Raw genomic sequence first — 22,922 nt, 5'->3', positions numbered from 1 at the left:
GGTATATGCCCAGTAGTGGGATTGCTGGGTCGTATGGTAGTTCTACTTTTAGTTTTTTGGAGGAACATCCATACCGTTCTCCATAGTGGCTGTATCAATTTACATTCCCACCAACAGTGTAAGAGGGTTCCCTTTTCAACACGCCCTCTACAGCATTTATTCTGTGTAGATTTTTTGATGACAGCCATTATGACTGGTGTGAGGTGATACCTCATTGTAGTTTTGATTTGCATTTCTCTAATGATTAATGATGTTGAGCATTCTTTCATGTGTTTGTTGGCTATCTGTACATCTTCTTTGGAGAAATGTCTATTTAGGTCTTCTGCCCATTTTTGGATTGGGTTGTTTGTTTTTTTGATATTGAGCTGCATGAGCTGCTTGTAAATTTTGGAGATTAATCCTTTGTCAGTTGCTTCATTTGCAAATATTCTCTTCCATTCTGAGGGTTGTCTTTTCGTCCTGTTTATGGTTTCCTTTGCTGTGCAAAAGCTTTTGAGTTTCATTAGGTCCCATTTGTTTATTTTTGTTTATTTTGTTTTCCATTTCTCTAGGAGGTGGGTCACAAAGGATCTTGCTGTGATTTTGTCATGGAGTGTTCTGGTAGGCGGATTCTTAACCACTGCGCCACCAGGGAAGCCCCCATCACACTGTCTTAATCATTAAAGCTTCTCAATTTTGTTCTTCTTCAGGAAGGATTGTCTTTGGCACTTTGCTCTTCTATAGAAATTTTAACATCCATGAGTCATGTTCCATAGAAGAAAGTTCTTGAATTTTTCTTGGCATTGCACTGAAACTCTAGCACATAAAACAAGTTGGCAAAGCATGCTCCCATTTTTGTATTCTGGAATGAATCATGTCGAATGGAAAAAATTACAAAGGAGAGGTCACCGAGCAGTCAGTGACATTTGAGCCGACTTTTTTCTTGCGTCTCCCTCACTTCCAATCCCTGGGGTAAAAGCCCACTTTCGAAACACAAGGAAACTTGGCCACTTATCCCATGGCTTCTCCACCCTGCAGCCAGAGTTAGTGTCCTGTCATCCAAAGGGCACCCCTGCTGCCTGCATGTTTCAGGGACCTCCCAGCTCTCTTATGATAAACCCCAAACTCGTTTTGGCATACAGGTGGCTCTAATGCTCGTCAGGCCCTCGGTAAAGCTCACCTATGAGATTTTCCCGGGAAGAACCCCTTCAGGGCTCTGATACGGTACCAAACTGCCGTCTCACCACACTGGCTCCCTTCACCCACAAGCACGGGAGAAGAGCGGGCTAAGGACGAGCAGAAGAGAGAGGCGGCCCCGACGCCAGCGGGGCTCCTGGAGGCTCGTGTCTCCCTGGAGGCTCCCGGCCACCTTTTGAAGGTGAAACTGCAGTGAGTTCTGGAGGGGTGCTGTCCACGCCCGCGGAGGTGTGGCTGTCCACTGAAATGGGACTCCGCTGAGCGATGGCCGTGGGCGGCTGGACACCTGCGCAAGGCCCTCTCGGCCAGGCTGCCCTGCGTCCAGAGCAGGGCCGATCTCCTGTTCAGCCCTCACTGGCCGCTGTTTCCTTCCAGCACCTGGTCGATCTTCTGCACTTTCTCACTGGGCCCCGTGAAGTTCATGATCTTCAAGTGTAGTGGGCGCGACCCGGCCCCCCATGATGTTTCCTTTTCCCTGCCCCTGATCCAGCTCCGCGAGGGGTGTCTGCCATCGGCCTCTGTTCCGGGTTCCTTCTGGCAAACCTGAAACACCGATGTTTCAGGATGAACTTGAACTTGAACCTGGTGAAGAAGCACCCTGCTGGCCCTTCGGAGGAAAGGCTGGGGTGGCTTATCCTTCGGAGGTTGCCCAGTGGATGGAGTTTCCTTTGGACACGGCCTGGGGCAAATTGGTTCTTTCTGAGGCTCTGCCACTACTTCTCATGTGTGGGTGGAAGAAGTGGCCAAAGGCACGCACTTGAGAGTCTGTGCTGGGCTGGGGACACATCCCAGCTTCCCTCTGTGGGGCACGGCCCCGAGGCCTCGGTGAGCTGCACCGCTAGGATCCCCATGCAGGCATGGCTTTGTCAGGGAGACTGGGGTGTGGAGGGGTGCAGAGGCTGTGGAGCCCTTGACCTTGGCACAGTTGGGCCATCTTTGCCCTTCTGCGTGGAGGCCTGGCCAAGCCTGGCCTGCTCTTGAAGCAGGGAATTCCTGCGTTGATTTGTGCTGGTGGAGAGGACGCTGTTCCTGAAGCTGAGGTGCTCTCTTCCCCTCCTTGGCTTTGCTGCTGCCCTTCCATCCTGACACCTGGTCCTCCTCAGGTGGCCTATGTTCTGTGCTGTTCCTCTGAATATTCTTAGGATGGGAATTAGTGGCGGGGCAGCTAGCTAGCTGACACCCCACTGCTGTGTGTTGGCAGAAACTTCAGGCGGGTCCTTGGTGTGCTGCTGTTGGTTAGATCCACCGGGGCCTGGGGTTTCAGGGCAATGACGTGGCCCTCTTGCTGAGCTCTCTTGTACCTCAGAAGCAAATAGACAGCCATGACTTGGCTGTGCTTCTGGCCATCAACGAGCCCTGGATCTCTTCCATGTTGTCATACATGGACACCATCGACTCAGTTGGCCAGGGTTCCTGGTTCTCAGAGAGTGGCTCCACAGAAGGCTTTAGTTCATCTTCATGACCTGTATTCATCCATGGATCTTTCTGGATGGGCTCTAAAGTGCCTTTCTTGCTGGAATTGAGAATGAGAAATTCTTGAGCAGTTTTTCACATTTCCTGGACACGTGAAAGGGCATACGGTATATACCACTGACTACCCACTCCTGCTGCCCCTTGAAGGCAGGGGTCCATCAAAAGGCGGGGGTTGGGCTTCCCTGGTGGCACAGTGGTTGAGAGTCTGCCTGCCGATGCAGGGGACACGGGTTCGTGCCCCGGTCCGGGAAGATCCCACATGCCACGGAGCGGCTGGGCCCGTGAGCCATGGCCGCTGAGCCTGCGCGTCCGGAGCCTGTGCTCCGCAACGGGAGAGGCCACGACAGTGAGAGGCCCACGTACCGCAAAAAAAAAAAAACAACAAAAAAAAACCCACACAAAAGGCGGGGGTCTGCTGACCAGTATATATAGGATGACCCTCAGATTCCACACATCTACTGTGGGCCCATCTTATTTGACCTGGAAGTGTCCAGGGCTGCATCGAGGGGGATTGCCAACGAACGTATCCAGCTTGTTGCCAAAGGTGAGTTCGTAGCTGAAGCCAGTCTCCAAACGTGATCTTCATACCAGCATCCAAAAGCAGGTGTTCTGCCTTTAACTCTATGAATAACGCACTTCTGGTGACAGTACTCCACTGATGGAATTTGCCAGGACCTCTTTTTCTTGTGGACTTCCATGAACCACTAGGTACTCAAACACATCTCTGCCACTGAGTACTTCCTGACAAGGCAGAGTGGATCACTACAAATAATTGTTTTGGGATGGCTCAAGTCCTTCATGATTCTTACTTCAAGGGACCGTCTCTGGAGTTTGGAGGCGTTTGGCCAAGCCTTGTCAATGATCTTCATGACTACCTCTTTCCCAAGTCAGGATGTACTGGGCCAACTTCAGCTTGGCCAAGCTGCCCTTGGCGATGGTCTTGACTGCCAGTGGCTGTCAATATGGTGTCCTCCTCAGCAGAGATGGCTGAGATGACTGCAGCATGTTGGACTTACTGCTGACCTGGGAGTCGAGGTGTCCCAAGGTCAACTTAAAATTGGGGAAAGCTGGTCAGAAACTTGACCCAAATCACCTCAAAAGAAAATCACTTCCAGACTCCCCCTAATGAACTGATCTTTATAATGGAACCAAACCATAATGCCAGACGTACAAATAAACAAAACCAAATACTGACAAACCTAAGTAAAAGGGAAGAGAGAAAACATAATTGTAAAAGGAAAAAAGTGAAAAAAGAAAAAAAAAGATGAAAATGTGAAAAAAAGTTTAAAAAAAAAAGAAGGAAAAAAGAACAAAGAAAAAATGGAGGAAAAAAGAAGTAAAAATTAGTAACAGACAAAAACCCCACCATATCAATGAGAAAAGTTGGTCAGAGTTCTTCCAGTCACTGAAAACCAGCATCTTGAGCTAGAAGAACTGAAAAGTAGCCCAGCCAGGGAGCTAAATAAAGGTTCAAAATTTCATTAACAATGGCTTCTTGTGAGGCCATACCAAGAAATGGGCCCATCCAAGCTGGGGATCATCACAGTGGTTTTCTCACTTTGTGGACTCTAAAACACTTTATTCTTTTAAATAAATTATTGAGGCCCCCACCAAGAGCTTTTTGATTAACGGGTTATAGCTATAAACATTTACCTTATTAGAAATTAAAACCTGGGGACTTCCCTGGTGGCACAGTGGTTAAGACTCCATGCCCCCAATGCAGGGGGCCTGGATTCAACCTCTGGTCAGGGAACTAGGTCCCACACGCATGCCGCAACTAAGAGTTCGCATGCCACAATTAAGGAGCCAGCGAGCTGCAACTAAGGACCCAGCACAACCAAATAAATAAATAAATTTTAAAAAAAGCAAATTAAAACCTGTGGGATGCTTCAGCAGCTTTTTCATTTCTAGTTTGAAAAGGTATAATAATGTTTGGCTTTGAAGAGCTCATACTAGCTACACTGAAATAAAAGTTATATATGAAGCAAACTTCATTTTTCAAAGATTTTCTTTTGAACATAGATTAAAATTTTCTACTGATTTTATTTTTTTTCCTGCTTTGTTACATTTTCTATGATGAGTTTAACCTTATCATTTTACTAGTCACTAATCAGAAATATCAGCTTTTTCCATAAATATAAGTGGTTTTAAATGATACATTAACTACTGCGATACGGTTCTGCATTTCTGCTATTTGGTTTTGTGTGACTGGCTGAATTTGTTCATGGTCTGATTGGCCTAAACACCTGTCAATGATGAATATTCACAAGTAAGGAAGTGAAAAGACTCACACTGGTGTTGTATATTTGAAATGAGTCTATTAGTGCTACCAAATCCATTACGAACTGGTCCATGGGGAGAAAATCAAAACGGGATTCTTAGTACCTTCTGACTAAAAGATGAGGTCAAGTCACTTCTAAGCTAGTAAAGTTAGAAAGTCAGTGATGTCCTAACACTGAATTAGTGATTATGGTACAGGTGATTATGTTACAACTTTAGATGAATAAATAATTTTATACAAAAATATTTTAATAAATATAATTTCCTGAAACAACAAACAACCAGTACAACTTCCCAAAACAAACAACTAAGTAGGCATAGCCTAGACATGGAAGGTTACATTTCACATCATTTTAAAATTAGGATTTTTGAAGAGAACTTGCAAAAAACTAACCAGGTGCTTCCCTCGTGGCGCAGGGGTTGAGAATCTGCCTGCCAATGCAGGGGACACGGGTTCGAGCCCTGGTCCGGGAAGATCCACATGCCACGGAGCAACTAAGCCTGTGCCCTGTGAGCCACAACTACTGAGCCTGCATGCCGCAACTACTGAAGCCCGCATGCCTAGAGCCTGTGCTCCGCAACAAGAGAAGCCACCGCAATGAGAAGCCCGCGCACCGCAACAAAGAGTAGCCCCTGCTCACCGCAACTAGAGAAAGCCCGCGCGCAGCAACGAAGACCTAACTCAGCCAAAAATAAATAAATAAAATGAATAAATTTATTAAAAAAAAAAACTAACCAGGATGATTTCACTGTAACAAGTTTCAGAAAAAGACAATATCTGACAGGAGGCACTTTTACTTTCATTTGGTTTAATATTTATATTTTTAGAGTTTTCAAAGTAAAGGTTCATAAATATCTTCCAGCTTTTATCCAGCCTAACAAGATATAATGGCTAGCTCAGAGCTTTGTCTTCTCAAGGTACCACTGCCAACAACCTTCTATTTGTTTAATGTTCCTCGTTAAACTTGTGTCATTTCTAGCCTTGGTTTCAATGATAATACGTAGACAGGGCTGAATTAAAGTACACATGGCTCATAATTTTGTTTCCACCCTGCTCTTTTGGTTATCATATTGCATGTGTTTTACATATGCATGTCCAATTAATATATTCTGCAACTGAACTCCATTAAACAAAATGTCTCCCTACCGGGGATATCATTGGTTCCCCACCTAGCAGCCTTCCCCCTTCGTTTTTGTCAACAATCCTACTTCTGTTTAGTTATGGAGCCATGATATGCTCAGGGTCCATCTCCAGGAGAAGACTCACAATTGGTCTCAGCCAGTCTTTTTTGACTCATTCCCCTCCGCCAGTGATTGGTGTAGGTGTGAGCATGTGACCAATGCTGTCCAATGAGCCACAGAGGAAGTCTGTCTGGGATTCTTGGGAAGATTTTTCTTTCCGATACAAAGAAAGAAATGCATGAGGGAAAACTTACTGCCACCCACCACATGGTTGTGTAGGATGTGATGATTGGAGCTGTTACCACTAAACCGTGAGCTTGAGAGGACAAGCTTGAGGGCCAGTGCCAAAATTCAGAGGATGGACAAGGACAAGTACGGAAAGCCCTTGGGATTTTGCTGAGATGCTGTATAGTCAAATGAGCCAATCATGGAAAAGATCCAGACTTTAACGACAGATAGTAACTACTGAATAACAACTTTCAGCAGGATGCTTTGTTACCTGCAGACTGAAAAGGTCATTGATTTTGCAGCTCATCACTAAAGTTCTTCTAGTCACTGATTTTAAAATAACTGATTACTGTTTGTATAACAGTTGTTATGTATGACATAGTAACGATCACACTGTGATGGCTAATTTTATGTGTCAACTTGACTGGCCCGATTAAACATTATTTCATTATTTCTTTGTGTGTCTCTGGGGGTGTTTCTGGACGAGAGTAGCAGTTGAATCAGGGGACTCAGTAAAGTAGATCCCCCTCCCCCATGCGGGTGGGCGTCATCCAATCCACTGAGGGCCTGAATAGAACAAAAGTCAGAGGAAGGAGGAATTTCCCCCCTTGTTTCTTGCTTCCCTGATTGAGCTGGGACACCCCATCTCACCTTCTCCTGCCCTTGGACTGGGGTTCACACCATCGGCTCCCCTGATTGTCAGGCCATTGGGTTTAAACTGGAACGACATCACCAGCTTTCCTGGGTTCCCAGCTGGCAGAGAGCGGATTGTGGCACATCTCAGGCTCCATAATTCACACCTGTTATCTCCTACTGGTTCTACTTCTCTGGAGAACTCTAATACACACACACAGAGCAAAGATTAGGGTGCCACAGAGGGAAAGAAGAATCTGGTGATCAATTCTCTTATATTCTTCTATTGACAAACTTTCTTGTTGGTAACTGTCTCTCATCAAAAAATTGTGGCTAATGACAGAACTTATCACCAAGTCTCTTAAATCATTCTTACATCATGGCAAGCATATAAATTTAACCACAGTCCAATTCTACAATGAATATAAAAAGAACGTTTTATATTCAAAGACCAAGCTGAGGTTCTACACGGTAAAAACGCGGTAACAGCTATTAATAAAAAGTAAACTGATTAGAAAAGGATACCAAATATGTGAGCTAAAGTGATAACTTGAAGACTATGTTTGGGAAATATGGGGGAAAATGTTATACGGAAAGAAAATGAGCACACAAAATTTAATCTATATTATTTAACAATGTAAGTGCACACTTAAATGTGAAATAAGTTATAAGGGAACACTGAAAGGCAATGTGTTTTGTAGCAATTGGGTCGTGGGACAACTTTTTTTCTTTTTACTTTTTTGTTGCAATGTTTGAGTGATACAAATGGGAGAGAAATTACCTTTGAAATGCAGTCATTCATTTTAGCAAAAATTTTGTGGAAATTATATTGATTGGTCTTAAGATAGAACAGAAGCACTAAAATCACAGAGGCTTAATTTTTATTAACCTAACTCTTAATTCAGGTTGTCACTAGATTCATCAATTCCATTTACTAAACAGTTTGTATGTGCCAGGCACTGTACTAAGCAAGTTGAGTAGATTATTTCTTCTAACCCTCACAACAGGTACTATTTTTATCACTTGATAGACAGGGTTAATTAGGTTGCTTTAGGGTCAGGTGACTAGTTACTGATGAACTTAAGATCTCGACCTTAGCTGGTCTTGCTCCAGAGCCATGGATGTAGTGGCTGCGAATTTTCATAGAGCAAATATAAGCAGAGAAGATGCTCAGGCTACAAATCTGAAACCTTAGGGGTACAAAAACTTACACATATTTTTTTCCCATTACTCTAGCATTTCAATCAGATACGTGTTTCTATTTGTCTTACAGCTTAAGAGCTAGATCTCAGAAGACTTTATTTTTTATTTTACTATTTTTTTAGATTTTAAAATATTTATCAGATTACTTTTAAAACATAAGATTCACAAATATTTCATTCTTTTAAAATTATAATTACCTTCCACTTTGATTGAATAATTTCTCATCTTTTTATCCAAAAATTTCTACTGAGGGCTTTAAAACCTTGTATTTGGTGGCATTACTTAAAATGTGATTTACATTCATTATTTATCTTTGAAATGATACTTTATCATTTCTTAAATCAGCGCAGGTTCGTTGAATGTTTGAGAGCCACTCTGTAGGACTAAGTCATTAGCCTATAATTTTACAGTAGATGAAGTACTATGTTTTCATTACTTTGAAAAAAAATAATGACTTTGCAGTTGACTCTTACATTTAACATTTTAATCTCAGCTTTGCCACCATTAAGTATAACTGTTTGCACTGACCACATAAGAAGCCAAAAAATTACTGGGTCACAGGTTAATCTAATTCCATTTAAATCTAACAAAGATAACCATAATTAGCAATTTACCACAACAAAAGCCAGAGTTATCACTTTGAAAACTGAGTCAGTTTGGGAGTAATTAGCCTTAAAATTTAAAACATTATTCTGAGGGTGCTGAAGCTCTTTCAAGAGTTTACTAGTTTCAAGGGTTGAATGATTTATGAAGTCTAAGCTATTACTTAACACAGGCAACACTGTGGTTGGACCTACTGTCTGAATCTTTATAAATAGATTTTTTTTTCACTTGATCTGCCTTAGGGTCTAGGGTCACAGCCTTTATCAGTGGTAGTATAAAGGCTAGTCCCCACCAAAAATTTTAAGTATTTTTAAAAATAAATTTATTTTATTATTATTATTTTTTTGGCTGTGTTGGGTCTTCGTTGCTGCACGTGGGCTTTCTCTAATTGCGGTGCGCGGGCTTCTCATTGCGGTGGATTCTCGCGTTGTGGAGCACGGGCCCTAGGCATGCGGGCTTCAGTAGTTGTGGCTCGCGGGCTCTAGAGCGCAGGCTCCGTAGTTGTGGCACACGGGCTTAGTTGCTCTGCGGCATGTGGGATATTCCCAGACCAGGGCTCGAACCCATGTCCCCTGAATTGGCAGGCAGATTCTTAACCACTGTGCCACAAAGGAAGCCCCCAAATTTTAAGTATTATATTAAAAAATCACAAGACACGAGTTTCTTGCCTTCCAATGCCCAAAACGCCCATCTTGTTTCTAATGAATAAGGCGATAGACATGATAGAAACAGGACAGAGATGAATCAAGACAGTTAGTGACATTTCAAGAACAGGAATTCTGTTGGGCAACGAGGTGGGGCTGCCCAAAACTGTTTGCGATCTGAGACTAGTTTAGAACTGCATGTTTGCAGCTCATCATGACGATTTCTTACTATTCTTTCTGTGAAACAAAAGCCTGTCGTTACACTCAAACTCGTAAATTCGTTCTTTTTAATTTTTCTAACGGTGATTTAAAAAAAAAATTGCACTTTACCCCGTCTAACCCGCAATACTCTTGACCACACGCATAGCTTTCCGTTTTGTTTATGGCCAGTCGGGTACTATGTAGGTGATGAAAACTGAAACCACAGAAACTAGACCAAAGAATGGGAAACAAAACGAGCAGTGAAGAAGAGATTGAGAAAAGGAAGATATTTAGAAGAGGAATAAAAGTGCTAAGTTAGACTGGAAAGGGAAAAGAAAGGGGGTGGGGAGGGAGGAAGCTCACTGTGTCAGAAGCTACCTAAGGTTTCGGTCTTGGTTCTCGACAAGGGTAAATCAACAGATTCAGAGCCTTGACCTTGAAAGTGTTCTTCAGTTGACTTACAATTGCCCATGACTTCCCAGCAACTCCACTCGTAACCATTCAAGTCTCCATTGGCTGGAGTCGCCACAGCAGACATCTGGTGGAGTTTTCTGAACCGCTGTCGCAGAACTCAAGATAGCCTTTATTCTCCTCTTTCCGGGGCTCAAGATCGCCTACTTTGGTGCCTGTAAACACGTGGTTTCCTCAATCCACCTCCCCATCCCCCATTTATCTTGATTTCCACGGTGCCGGGGATTCGGCAGAGGCTCGGTGATGGGGGAACTGGGTCAGAATTTTGCCTCCCTTAGGCAAGCCAAAAACAGAAAAGTGAAAAGTGAGGGGCTCAGACTGCCAGGCACTGAAAGGTAGAAATTGGGTTAGAAGAGAGTGGCGTGAGGTGAGACCGCCAGGCTCCGGAGTCTAACCGCGGTACACTGCTCCCCAGCCTGGGCAACGGAGAGAGCAGGTGGCCGGTTACCAGGCAACCCGAAGTCTCGCGAGACACACAATGCGCCTGCGCACTGACGCTGGAGGGCCTTATCCAGAGCCTCCGACCCGCTCCTAAACTCAAGGTTTTTAGGGAAACCTTCCGTCGCTCGGTCGCGACGCCCTGGGCCGACTTTCCCGTTTGGAAGTGGCCCGATGCAGAAGAATGAAATGTGTTCTCTGAGCCGTTCCTCCTCCCCTTCCCCCGCCCCACCATATCGGAAGGCGGGGCCCGGGAAGACGTGGGCTCTGCGCACGCGCAACGCGGCCCACGTGGAACCGGCGCAGTGGCGACCGTAAGTGGGGCGGTGGGGGGGGGGGGTCTGAGATCCGGAGGGGCAGCTGGTGGGAGTCGAGCCTGGGACTGGGCTGGGCGCGCGCAAGGTCTCCCAGGCTCCCCGTCCCTGGGGTCGCCCCCGCCCGTACCGGCGTGTTTTCCTGCGTCCGGGCCTTGGCTCATGCTGCGCTCTCTGCCTGGAGTTGAGCGTCTGTCGGGTACGAGAAATAGGTAAAGCCCCACCCTGGCCCTTCTGTACTCCGCGGTCTAGAAGTGGAGGCGGACCAGAAAATGACTCCAGTCGCGTATGTTAAGTAGTGAAGTAGGTAGGCACTCGATAGAGAGGCGGCAGACCATAGGAAGAGAGTAACTCGGGGGTCGGCTACCACATCCAGAAACCCGGAGTCCTCCCTGAGGCCTTCTGCTTTACCCCGAGTTCATCTCTTAGTCGGGCGGATTGCACCTCTTAACTGGTTCAAGCAGCATGCATTTCCGTCCATCCCCTCTGCGGCGACTCTAGCTAAGGCCACCGTCATTTCTTACCAGGACTACTCTGGAGCCTCTTTGCTGCTTCCAGTCGTGGCAAAGGACTCCTCCTGGCCCGAGTCCCCAAAGATCTTTCTATGACGCCTTTCCAGGCACGCCACTCCTCTGCTTTGAACGTTACAACCGCTTCCCACTGTACGGTTTGCAAAGTGTATTCACCATCTGGTCCTCCCTCGGCTTTCCCACTCTCTCCGCTCTCTCTAGCGTCTCTGCCCCGGCGACACTGACATCATTTCCTTTAATGCAGTTCCCTGGGATGCTCTTCCGAATAGGTACTCCCTTTGCTGGGTATTCTTTACGTGTGGGTTAAAAGGTCACTTCCTCCGGGAAGCCCTTCCTGACCCCCTCAACTGAGTCAGGCCTCTGCTCAGGATCCTGTAGGTCCCTGACCTTAATATGCATCACATAGTTTACTTGTGGGTAAGTCTCCCACATAGATTCTAAGCCCAGTGAGTTCAGTGGCTGTTTTTGCTTTAATTCATAATCTTTCTGGCTTGGTGCATTGTGGATAATCCACAAATACTTGTTCAAGTAAGAAAGGTGGTGGGGCTGAGGGCGGGAACAGTTGCCCAGGCAGAAGGAATGTGCGTAAAGCCATGGAGGGGAGGGACTGGTGACCTCATTATACAGTATGTGGTTCTGCGGTGGGGTGGGAGGAGGAAGGCTGCTGGTGACATGGGGGCCCTTGGATGTCACTCCAGGGAGTGTGCACTTGACCTCATGGGCAGCAGAGGCCTCCAAAAGCACCTCAGCAAGGCCTTCCCAATTGTCTCCTCCAGAGCTGCTACTTGTTTCACTTTGGGTTTGGATTATGTCCCGTGAGTCTCTACTTATCTGAACCACTTGGCTCTTGTCTCCCTCGCCTAGATTCTGAAGACAGGAGGAGCTAATGCCCAGAGCAGCACGTAACCGTAAGTACGTACTCCCTGTTTGAATGCTGAGGCACAGGAACTGTAGTTTGTGGTCTGGCAGAGCTCCGACAGATCCTCATATTTGCTCCTTGGTCGTTTATTTCCCTTTTCCTGACCATCTTCAACCTGGTGCCAGCCTCTGCCAGTCACCCCCTTGGATTTGGATGAGCTGCCTCCTGCTTCGCACGGGGATGATGGGGATGGGAGGGCTGCCCCGGAAGGGAGTAGCTTAGGGGGCAGACGCCGAGTCTCTAGCAGTGGGCAACGCTGACATGAACGAGGTCTGAGCTCACACCCCAGGGAGCTGAGTTTTGGTTTTCCGTGAGAAGGTGACGTAGCAGGAAGGTCTGAGGCCAGTGGAGGTCAGGAGACCCTGTCTCAGGCCTGTCCACTGCGGAAAGAACCCCTGGCCTACACCAATGGTGCCCAATCCCGGTTCTGTATCACATTAAGCTGGGCAGCTTTTTGACAAGTACAGGTGCCCTGCTGTATTCCCCAGGATTCCGATTCAGCAGACCTGGGGTACGGACCAACCACCTCTACCTTTTGGAAAGTCACAGATTATTTTTTTAGGTGCAGCCGGGATTGGAAGAGCATAAAATTTGGATTTGGGAAACCAGTTGTGACTCTGGCACGGTACTTAACCTGAGTCTGTTTCGTCCTCCACACACAGGCCATCACACAGGAATCGGGTGAGAACCAAGTAATTGCTGGGGGAAAGTGCCTTCTGACACACTCCACGGGATACCTGCTTCTCAGCAGCAGCAGCCCGGGCTCTTAGGAGGGCGTTTAATTGGAGATCGCATTTTTCACCTGCCGGGGGCGCCCGGGGGAGCGGGCAGTAGGTGTGCGTGGGATGAATGACCTGGAATGAGAAAATCTGGTTACCTGAAGACAGGAACAGTTCCAAACCAGGCTTCTCCAGAGCTGGCTCGTTTAACTTCCTTCAGTTCTGCAACTTGGGTCCCTGTGGTTCCCGGCTGAGCCCAGGAAGAAAACTGAGGGAAGAAAGAGGAATATGGAGTTGCCTTTGGGCAGGGCAAACAGGACATGTCCTCAGATGAGTGGTTTATAACACTTCCCCAGCAAGGATCCCTGTTACTATTTTGCCTTAACAGATTAATATCTTTAAATTTCATTACGACATTTCCCTGGATTTCATCACATTGCCAGCCGGAGGAATGGCCAGCTTGGACTTAACAGGGGAAGGGGAAATCTGTGTATCCGTGTTATAGGCAAGACAGACAAGAAACTTAGGGTCCAGGGAGGGAAGGAGACTTACAAAAGGGCACAGAATGAAAGTATCATTTGGATTTTTAGTCATGTGCATACATTATGGTCCCAGTTCTTAAAAAAAAATCACAGCTGGTTAATTATGAAAGGCAGAGGCTTCCGGGGCCCTTAGAGACTGTGTACTGAGGCAGGCGGACTCGGGGACTCACAGAGGTGATGGTGGGAACTTGTTCAAGGCTGAAACCCGGTACCCATGACTCAAGAGTTGGAGGTGCTCAGTGAATATTTGCTGAACGGGTGGATGGAAGCCTAAGTAGAGGGCAATACAGAAAATGGTAACAAATCTGTCAGACTAATACCAGAGGTCCCGAAGAGGATAAATAATTATGAACAAGTAGCAACATGGAACATTTTAAATAAAGGAAATAAATAGAATTTCAGTATGATCGCAGTAACGCAAGACGTTCATAAATTGCATGTATATGAATGAAGACCAAGTCACGGGAAAAAATGGGGAAAACTTAAAAGAGAAGTTAGGTGTATGGTCACATACATATATGTACGTGTATATATGTCCTATATAAGTAGGCTTGCTTTAGCCTTTCCAAAATGAGAAAAGCACAGCCAAGATATCCTTAAGGCGTGCATGTCTAAACACGTGTTTTCCTTTGTCGTTTTGCTCCTCTGTGAAGCGTCTTCAGAATGGCCGCCGCCCCCCAGGCACCAGGGAGGGGCTCTGTGCGGAAGACCAGACCTTTACCTGTGAAGACGTCATTGAACAACCCGTATACCATCCGCTGGGGTGCCCTGGACAGGGAGGATATGCACTTCATACTACAGACCCTGGAGGACAGGATTAAATCTCTTGGGCTTCAGAAGACCGAGGACAGGAAGAGAAAGAAAAAGCTGCCCGCCTTGAAAACACAACGCGGAGACACGCGCAGCATGGATGTGGACACTGGTGAGGGTGTGAAGGAGGAAAAGCCAGAAGGCGGGCCCCAGGCGTCAGGGTGGACCCCTGCCGAAGTCAGAAAGCAGCTTGCCATCGGCATCAACGAGGTCACCAGAGCCTTGGAGAGGAACGAGCTGCTCTTGGTCTTGGCGTGCAAGTCGGCCAAGCCCGCCGTCGTCACCGCGCACCTGGTGCCGCTGAGCGCCAGCAGAGATGTCCCCGCCTGCCAGGTGCCCCGGCTCAGCGAGAGGCTCGCACCCGCCATGGGCCTGACGTGCGTCCTGGCCTTGGGGTTCAAAAGAAACACCGCTGCCTTTGCGGAGGAAGTGAGGGCCATCATCCCCAGGGTACCCCGTCTGGACGTGCCGTGGCTCCGAGACGCACTTGAAGACCCCGGGGAGGACCCGGAGGTGGAACCTTTGGAAAGCCAAGACAGAGAGATTTTGGACACTTCCTTCGAAGACCTCTCTAAACCCAAGAGAAAGCTCGCTGAGGGTCAGCAGGCTGCAGTGTTACAACCCCTGAAAATAAAGAAACTGATTCCAAACCCCAATAAGATAAGGAAACCACCCAAAAGTAAAAAAACGGCTTCAAAGTAATCTTGTATAAACCCGTCACTTCATACAGTTGTAAAACGACACCTCGTAGAGAAGCCTTGAAATGAATAAAATGACTTTTACATACATTCTTGGGACACCGTTCAGTATCGTTCCTTTCAAACGTGTAAGATTCTCTGACTGTAGAATACAGATACGCTGAAGCTTAGGGACACTAAGTGCAGAGAATGTTCAGCAGTATGAGTATCAGAAGTTTATTGAAACTAATGTCCGTGCTTGTATAAATTCACTTTTTAAAAGGCTGGCGCAATGCTTGTGAGCAAGGACACCTGTATCCTGCAACACTGGATATCTTTCCATCCAAACTTGGCAAATAGGCCACACAAACACAGTTCTAGTTGGCGGGGGAGATGAAACTGGATGGCAGGTGCGCCATCAGTTGTAAAGGAAAACACTGGATATCTTTCCATCCAAACTTGGCAAATAGGCCACACAAACACAGTTCTAGTTGGCGGGGGAGATGAAACTGGATGGCAGGTGCGCCATCAGTTAGTTGTAAAGGAAAGATAGTAAATGCCAAGCAATACATTGTCCTCAGAAACATTATCATTTTTTACTGTCAGTTTGCCTTTCTTTGTAGGCAGGCCTAAGCGTGGGCCTGGGAGAAAGGCTAAACATTTATCAAAATTGCTAGATAAGGTATTCTGACTAGGTAGAATTCACCGCTTTACACGGTTAACTTACTTCCTTGGGACTTTAGCATGTATCCAAAGTATGATGGTAATTAGGTGAAATAAAGCAGGAAGAGAATAAGAAAATAAGCGGAGGAGCTTGGATGCTCAGAGGTGGGTCTGCCATGACAGAGGTCACTCGTGTTAGTTTATGGAGCAGAATCAGTGCTCTGTGTTAAAGCATCTGCTGTTTACAGCATGTGTTTGGAAAAGGTGCTTTCTGTAATTTACGGGGAAGGTACTGGCTTGCCAAAGTTTACTTTCAGCCTAAATTCTGGTTGATCTGTGGATTATGCCACCTCTATTTAAATTTACTGAATGCCATCTTGACCAAAAAAAGGCGGGGTGTGTGGGCACGGATACGGCATGGACCAGAGCATCTCCATTACTGACAAAGGACACGGGGTGGTGTGGGTTTTTTGAATCTATAAGACGCTGTATATTGCATTGAAATTTAGTTCTAACGGCTACTTTATAAACACAAGCAGCTGTACTGATTTTCTACTTTAAAATGCTCATTGGTAACATGCGTAAATTATAAAGAGGCATTATAAAGCGGCAAATGTGCTAATAATTTATAAATTACTGTATTTAAAAATTACTGAGTAAAAGAACATGAACTCTATTAACTGCAATTATGTAAGTGAATAGAGGAACAATGCCACAGTTTTGTCATGAGGTGAGCCCGTGACACAATTTCTGAGGGACAATCCTGCAATTATTCGAAAACCTACTTCATGTAAGACTGTGCGATAAAAATGAGTGGAACATAATTCCCAACTGGATCCTCGACTGGATTATGTTAAAAATCTTGTTTACTTAATTCTGGTGTTTCAGTGAATTGATTCACTTTTGCTTCTGCAGGCATCCTCCTCACATTAGGGAAAAAAAGGTAACGCAATTGGGTTTGAATCATCCTATAGGAGAAGTCTTCCCTTGCGTCTTCCAGAAGGAAAGCAGTGGTGTCCTAAATTAAGGATGACTTCGGAGCCCACGCATGCCCCCTAGTGGAGGTCCCAGGGTGCCACAGCTGTGGGGTGGCCTTCAGGATGACGGGAAGCTGCAGAAAGAGGCTTTCTGATTTTTAGGGGAAATCAGGGGCAATAGAACGTTTTCCCTAAAGGGCCAGGTTTAGGCCTTTGGGTCCACAGTCTCTGTCGGAACAACTCAACTCTGCCTGCCACGTACAGGCAACACATGAATGAATGAGGCCTTGTTCCCATAAAACTTTATTTATGGATGCTGAAATCTGAATTTCCTGTAGTTTTTATGTGTCACAAAACATTATTTTTTTTTCTCCTCAACCATTCAAAAATGTAAACACCATTCTTAGCTCGTGGGCTGTACACAGTGTGCTAGCTCCTGCCTGGTTTTTATAAGGTATGATTGTGTCCTTTGACTACTTATAACACGAAGGAAGGGCATCCTGTTGTCAAAGGTAATTAGATTTTCCTGGACTGAACGGCCTAGGCACTGGTACATAAAGGCAGGAAGAAGTATCTACTTTGTGGTATTTGAGTCGAGGCCGTTTTAGGTGGCCTTGTCCAGCATCTTTTTCCCCTTGGGCTATTGGTGATATATACATTATCTATGTACACCGAGAAACTTGGTTTTTCAAATCCTAGATAAAAACACCATCAGTAACAAAACCACAAAACTTATTTACAAATAAGACACCTTCCTAGAGCACGACAGCTTTCATGATAAATTAGAGTCAGGATACAGAAATATGTGCAATTCTGCATAAGTAATAAAAAACATTCAAATTATCAGTGTCCTCATGGCACTCAAACTCCACTGGGCATGTCTTCTGACTTGAGGGCTTTGATTTTTCTTTTCCTCACATACCCTGGCTGTTGCTGAGAAGAAAAGAGTCTCTGCAGGAGCAGAACAGTCTATAGTTTGCCAGGGTTGTGTGCTCTTCAGAGAACACATTTAATGTTTGCCCCAAACCTTGCTTTGGAACCAATCCACGAACCTGCTGAAGATCAAAGTACCCATTTGTGTGTTTATCGATTTGGCAACTTTGCTTCTAGAGAAATAGTCAACCAGTACATTTTTATCTCACTCTTCACTTTAACACCTACCGCTCATCACTGCGTTACAGAAATGCTGGCTCCGTAGATGTTCCCGATGAGATCATGTGTAGTGACATAAGTAAACCCTTTCCAGCTCCCTCATTCTGCTACACGGACCCACAGACCCCCGCTTAATAAACAGAAAGGCAGCAGTTTATCTCCACACAATGGCAAAGATTTTCTTACACGATTCTGTGATTTCTGTTCAATCCATAGAAAAGTGGTCCATTTTTCTAGAGAGGGACAAATACCTTCTCTTCATTGAGAGACAGTCAGAAGGTTGAAAATCAGAGGAATGTGCTCTTTGTATCCTCCTTCCATCCCTCCTACAAATGGGTCAACAGTGAAAAAAGGATGAATGTTAACATTCTAGCTAGAAGTGTGTTCTATTGGTCACCAATGGATGTTTTTCCATCTTTTCTGTTACTGACACTTCGATGTCACTTAGGTTGTGCTTTTATTCTTTGGAATGGCAGGTCCAGGAATCATTAACTAGGATATTAACAAATGTTGCCATCAGAGTTCTAGAAACAGAAATATCCATCTACTGTAATACGAGTCCAACCTAAAGGGAGGGAAGAAATGGAATAGCAAAAACAGGTGAGCAAGAAAAATTATAATGTAGTACAATAGATCTAAATTTTTAAAAAGATACTAAAGAAAAAACCTCTCAACAATCCGAAGAGAAGCAAATATGGGATTTTCTAGGTAAATTTATCAAGTTTACAAAGGTTTATCAACTTCACTTACTTTTTCGGACTCTGTCCCTGGACACCTCCAGTTGTACAAGTAATACTGTAAATTGCCATCGCCTATGCCAAACTTGAGTTTTTCCAAGAATGTCTTATTTTCCATCAAATCTAGCGCATTGAATACATCAAATCCTTTCTGTCAACGTAAAAAAAATTTTTTTAATTTTAAAGTTTCAAAGGATTAGAGTGTTTTGTATATTATGTATTTCAGTATAACATTTCATTCCCCTACTAATAGCTTGAATTGATAATGCATTCATAATAAGGTGTAATGTCTGCAATATATAGTATGGGTTAGGAATTCAGTTCAAAACTGTCTTATTAAACTAGCAAGCAGTGACTCCGATGGAGTCAGCAAGATTGTCCAGAAATGCTGAATCGAAAAGTGCAGTCTGGGGCTTCCCTGGTGGCGCGGTGGTTGCGCGTCCGCCTGCCGATGCAGGGGAACCGGGTTCGCGCCCCGGTCTGGGAGGATCCCACATGCCGCGGAGCGGCTGGGCCCGTGAGCCATGGCCGCTGGGCCTGCGCGTCCGGAGCCTGTGCTCCGCAATGGGAGAGGCCGCAGCAGAGGGAGGCCCGCATACCACAAAAAAAAAAAAAAGAAAAGTGCAGTCTGATGGCTGACAGAAAATAATCTATTAAAATTTCAGAAAATATTTGGTCCCTGTTTTTGAAGCAAACAGTTGCCTAGATGGCTCTATCACCAGAACTGTTAGTTACTGGCCTTTCTACGTTCTGACTTACCTGAACCTATGCCAAGAAATCAAAGCTGTAAAGACTTTAAATCGTGTATCTGTCTTGGGCTGATAATGGGAAATAAATTTAGTAACATTTCAATAGTAAAAACAATTTTAAAAAAAGGTTAGATAATACTATGCAAAATGTGATATAGATGAAGCACCTACATTTCTATTTCTCAGGAGTTTTACCTTACATAACTTATTACTGGCCTTTTTGGGGAGGTAGTTGAAAATGAGCTACAAGATCAAAGAAGCAAAGGAGAATGCTGATTTGGGGATCCACTTATAATTTTAAAAAATGTTTCCAATGATCAAATACTAGAAGACTACAAGGAAGACAATTTTGAAGTGTTGCTCCCAATTTCTCGTGAACAATATTTATCTTCTCAGTCAGCAATTACATCAAAATGTCCCTGTCAGCTGATTTCAATTTCTTTTTAGAAAATGTTTATTTGTAGCAAGAATTTAACAATTATCCTAACTACCACACTGAGGAAATAGAAAAATAATGCAAATATAGTAAGGAACATTTTGAATTTAATTCTTTTCATTTTAAATTCTTTTAATAATTCTAATAGCTAAAATTAAATTTCTTTAATTTTAAAATTCAGAGACTATTTATTTGAATCAAAAAACCTACTGTTGCCAATTATTCACTGCAACACACTCATATTTTCCCCATACAGACAGACCTTGTTTTATTGAGTTTAACAGATTCTGTGTTTTTTACAAATTGAAGGTCTATGGCAACCCTGCATCAAGCAAGTCTATCAGAGTCATTTTTCCAATAGCATTTGCTCACTTCGTGTCTCTGTGTTCCATTTAGGTAATTCTTGTAATATTTCAAACTTTTTCTTTATTATATTTGTTATGGTGATCTGTGATCTCTGATATGACTACAACTCGCTGAAGGCTCAGATGATGGTTAGCATTTTTTTTTAGCAACAAAGTATTTTAAATTAAGGTCTGTATATTGTTTAAATATGCTAGTGCACACTTAACAGACTACACTATAGTGTAAAGATAACTTTTATATGCACTGGGAACAAAAAACTCGTGTGAGTCGCTTTATTGCGATGCTTGCTTTACTACAGTGATCTGGAACCATCTGGAACCAAACCCACAATATCTCCAAGGTATGCCTGTATCATGGGATCACGTTATTTTTCTTATATTCCTTATATTATGAATTTCGTGTATATTTATATAAGGGTTACAAGTTTCTAATTTGTATAAAATGTCTTTTTGGTTAAGTTACAACAGAATTAATGATGAAAATAGCCACTAAAGTTAAAAAAAAAAAAAAAAACCTCTTATCAAAATTCTTCCTTTGACTATCAACAGTAAGAAGTATCTCAAACAAATCCCCCCACCGTGTGGAAGAAAATACGAGATGTTTTATATACTCCGATGTACATATTTGGAGACACACACGGGACGACAAGGAGCGAGTTGCGTACCAGCTTGGCGATGATGAGCGCGTCATTCATGAGGTCCAGCAGCGGCGTCTCTGTGTGGATATTGTAGAAGGAGTAGGCGGCTTTGAGGCTCTTGTGAGCGGGGTGATGCATGACTGTGGAGGGGAGCGTGTAGAAGCTCAGGAAGTCAGTTAGTTTACCACTGGAGTTCTAAAGAACAAAGGCAACGTCAGGTAAACATCTCCTTGAACAAGTTTCATCCAGGCATCTCAGCTCACGTCTTGATCTCTGACTTGCACCACAGCTTTCCGTTAGAATGAAAAGCAACAGCTCATGCTCTGCTCTCCAAGTCTGATGTGGAGCCCCTTACCATATGCTGGGCAGAGGCCAAGGAAGAGCGTGGAGCTGTGTCTCAGCCTAAGTGCTCATCAGCGACTGGCATCAAGCTCTTAAGAAGTAGAATGTTCTAAAAGGAACGCTCTCTGGTTGACTAATGAGTCTCTCTAGACATATGGGACAGTGATAAAAGTAAATTCATTGTTTTTGCAGGAATAAGAGCACCAAGGATTAGAAGGCTACTTTTTCCAACTAAAGGATACTGTATAATAATCTTCTTGGCAAAAGGCAGGAATTGTATCAGCTTAAAGTGACGTTGGATAGGATTTGGAAGCTGTTTTTTTAGAAGCTTGTAAAAAGGCATTGGTACTGCACCAAAATATATGTGTGTGAATAACTGAGAAAATGTGAAGCTATCAAAAATCAAAAGGGATGCAAAAGATGGTGTTTGTTTTGTCATCACTGGTACACTTCCAATACAAGAAATTAGCCAATATTGTTTGCATTGTTTCTATTACCTGCACTGACCTATGCAAGTCTGCATATAATTCAAACCATGATATATCTGAAGTATACAGCTGTGCAGGCTAGACCACATATGCCATTGCTAATATTTGTTTTAGCAGGAAATTCCGGAGGATGTATTATCTGGTTTTTAAGTGCTTCTGATTCATTAAACCTTTTTTTCAGACATTATGAAATTAAAGATGTTAAGCAAAAGTGAGAGATGACTTAAAGACCTAAATTTTCAGCTTTATTAAGAATTTTCAACTTGAAAAACACCACAGCAGAAATTAGAGGAAAAAAAAAATCAATGGATGGGCTCAGTAGTAGAGTGGAGATGACAGAGAATAGAATCACTGAACTTGAATTTACCCAATCTGAAACAACAGAGAGAAAACAGACTGAAAAAGAACAAAAAAGAGTTAAGCCTCAGGGATCTGTGGGGCAGTAACAAAAGATTCACCATTCATATCATTGGAGTCCCAGAGGGAAAGAAGAAAATGTGGGGCTGAAAGAGACAATGGCTGAAAACTTCCCAAATTTGGCAAAATGGACATAGTAGATTCAAGAAGCCAAGTGAACTCTAACAGGATAAACCCAAAGAAATCCACATCAAGACACATCATAATGAAATTTCCAAAAACTAAAGACAGAAAGAGATCTTGAAAGTAGCCACAGAGAAACAACACATTACCTATGGGGAAATACTACTTCAAATGACAGCAGACTGCTCACCTGAAACCACAGAGGCCAGAAGCAAGTGGCACAAGAGCTGAAAGAAAAGAACCGTCCACCATGAATTCTGTATCTGGCGAAACTTCCTTCAGGAAAGAAGAGGAAATAAGGACATTCTCAGACAAATGAAAACTAAAAGAATTTGTTGCTAGCAGACATACCTTTAAGACTGGCCGAAGTACATTCTTCAAATAGAAAGGAAATCATAAAAGAAAGCATCATGCAGCATCAGAAAGGAAGGAAGGAAGAAGGAACAGAAATCTGGGTACATACTTTGAGCTATGTTTCTTCTCATGAGTTTTATAAATGACTCAATGACTGAAACAAAAATTATGACACCATCTGATACTCAAGACAGTGATATTTAAACAATGAGACTGTACAGAAGAAACTAACACAACATTGTAAAGCAATTATACTCTAATAAAGATGTGAAAAAAAAAACAATGAAAAAGTAAAGAGAAGTAAAGTCACTTGAAGTGGTACAACATGGATACCAGAAGACTGTGATAAGTCACATCTGTATATTGTAGTACCCAGAGCAACCATCATGAGACCTACACAAATATACTCAAATGCACTATAAATAAATCAAGACATCC

The 22,922-nt window shown here is 43.9% G+C and overlaps 2 protein-coding genes and 1 pseudogene across 13 annotated transcripts in view; 1 reads left to right on the top strand and 2 right to left on the bottom strand.

Moving 5' to 3' along the window:
- Positions 1-6: 6 nt before the first annotated feature.
- LOC112062305 (serine/threonine-protein kinase MARK2-like) lies at positions 7-13,608 on the bottom strand (annotated as a pseudogene).
- RPP38 (ribonuclease P/MRP subunit p38) lies at positions 10,606-15,151 on the top strand. 10 transcript variants are annotated; one of them, XM_007125315.4, is made up of 4 exons: positions 10,610-10,846; positions 12,241-12,284; positions 12,858-12,976; positions 14,210-15,143. In XM_007125315.4, exon 4 carries the CDS (start codon positions 14,220-14,222, stop codon positions 15,066-15,068), a length of 849 nt encoding a protein of 282 aa, XP_007125377.2. In that variant the 5' UTR covers positions 10,610-10,846; positions 12,241-12,284; positions 12,858-12,976; positions 14,210-14,219; the 3' UTR covers positions 15,069-15,143. The 10 variants fall into 10 exon arrangements, with proteins under 10 accessions (XP_028351147.1, XP_007125377.2, XP_028351142.1 ...); XM_028495341.2 differs by having other exon boundaries at positions 12,241-12,288; XM_055087743.1 differs by lacking the exon at positions 10,610-10,846 and adding an exon at positions 10,869-11,058 and having other exon boundaries at positions 12,858-12,987; positions 14,210-15,151.
- Positions 15,152-15,499: 348 nt separating this feature from the next.
- NMT2 (N-myristoyltransferase 2) overlaps positions 15,500-22,922 on the bottom strand; it is a 60,450-nt gene continuing 53,027 nt past the window's right edge. The window contains exons 10-12 of one of the 3 annotated variants that reach the window (XM_024116368.3): positions 20,788-20,955; positions 18,586-18,723; positions 15,500-18,400 (exon numbers count right to left, since the gene is read on the bottom strand). In XM_024116368.3, the coding sequence (XP_023972136.1) occupies positions 18,380-18,400; positions 18,586-18,723; positions 20,788-20,955 (327 nt within the window). In that variant the 3' untranslated portion in view covers positions 15,500-18,379. Of the gene's footprint in view, positions 18,401-18,585; positions 18,724-20,787; positions 20,956-22,922 lie in introns of those variants that run through there. The other 2 variants (XM_024116370.3, XR_003681606.2) reach the window with 2 other exon arrangements.

Source organism: Physeter macrocephalus, chromosome 11 (assembly GCF_002837175.3).
Source record: "Physeter macrocephalus isolate SW-GA chromosome 11, ASM283717v5, whole genome shotgun sequence".
Classification (NCBI taxonomy): domain Eukaryota; kingdom Metazoa; phylum Chordata; class Mammalia; order Artiodactyla; family Physeteridae; genus Physeter; species Physeter macrocephalus.
The sequence above is the reverse complement of the archived record's forward strand: the minus strand, read 5'-3'. Positions and strand labels throughout refer to the sequence as shown.

Excerpts from the sequence above, each read along its gene's own strand:
- RPP38 (XM_028495346.2), top strand. The coding sequence starts at position 14,220 with ATGGCCGCCGCCCCCCAGGCACCAGGGAGGGGCTCTGTGCGGAAGACC.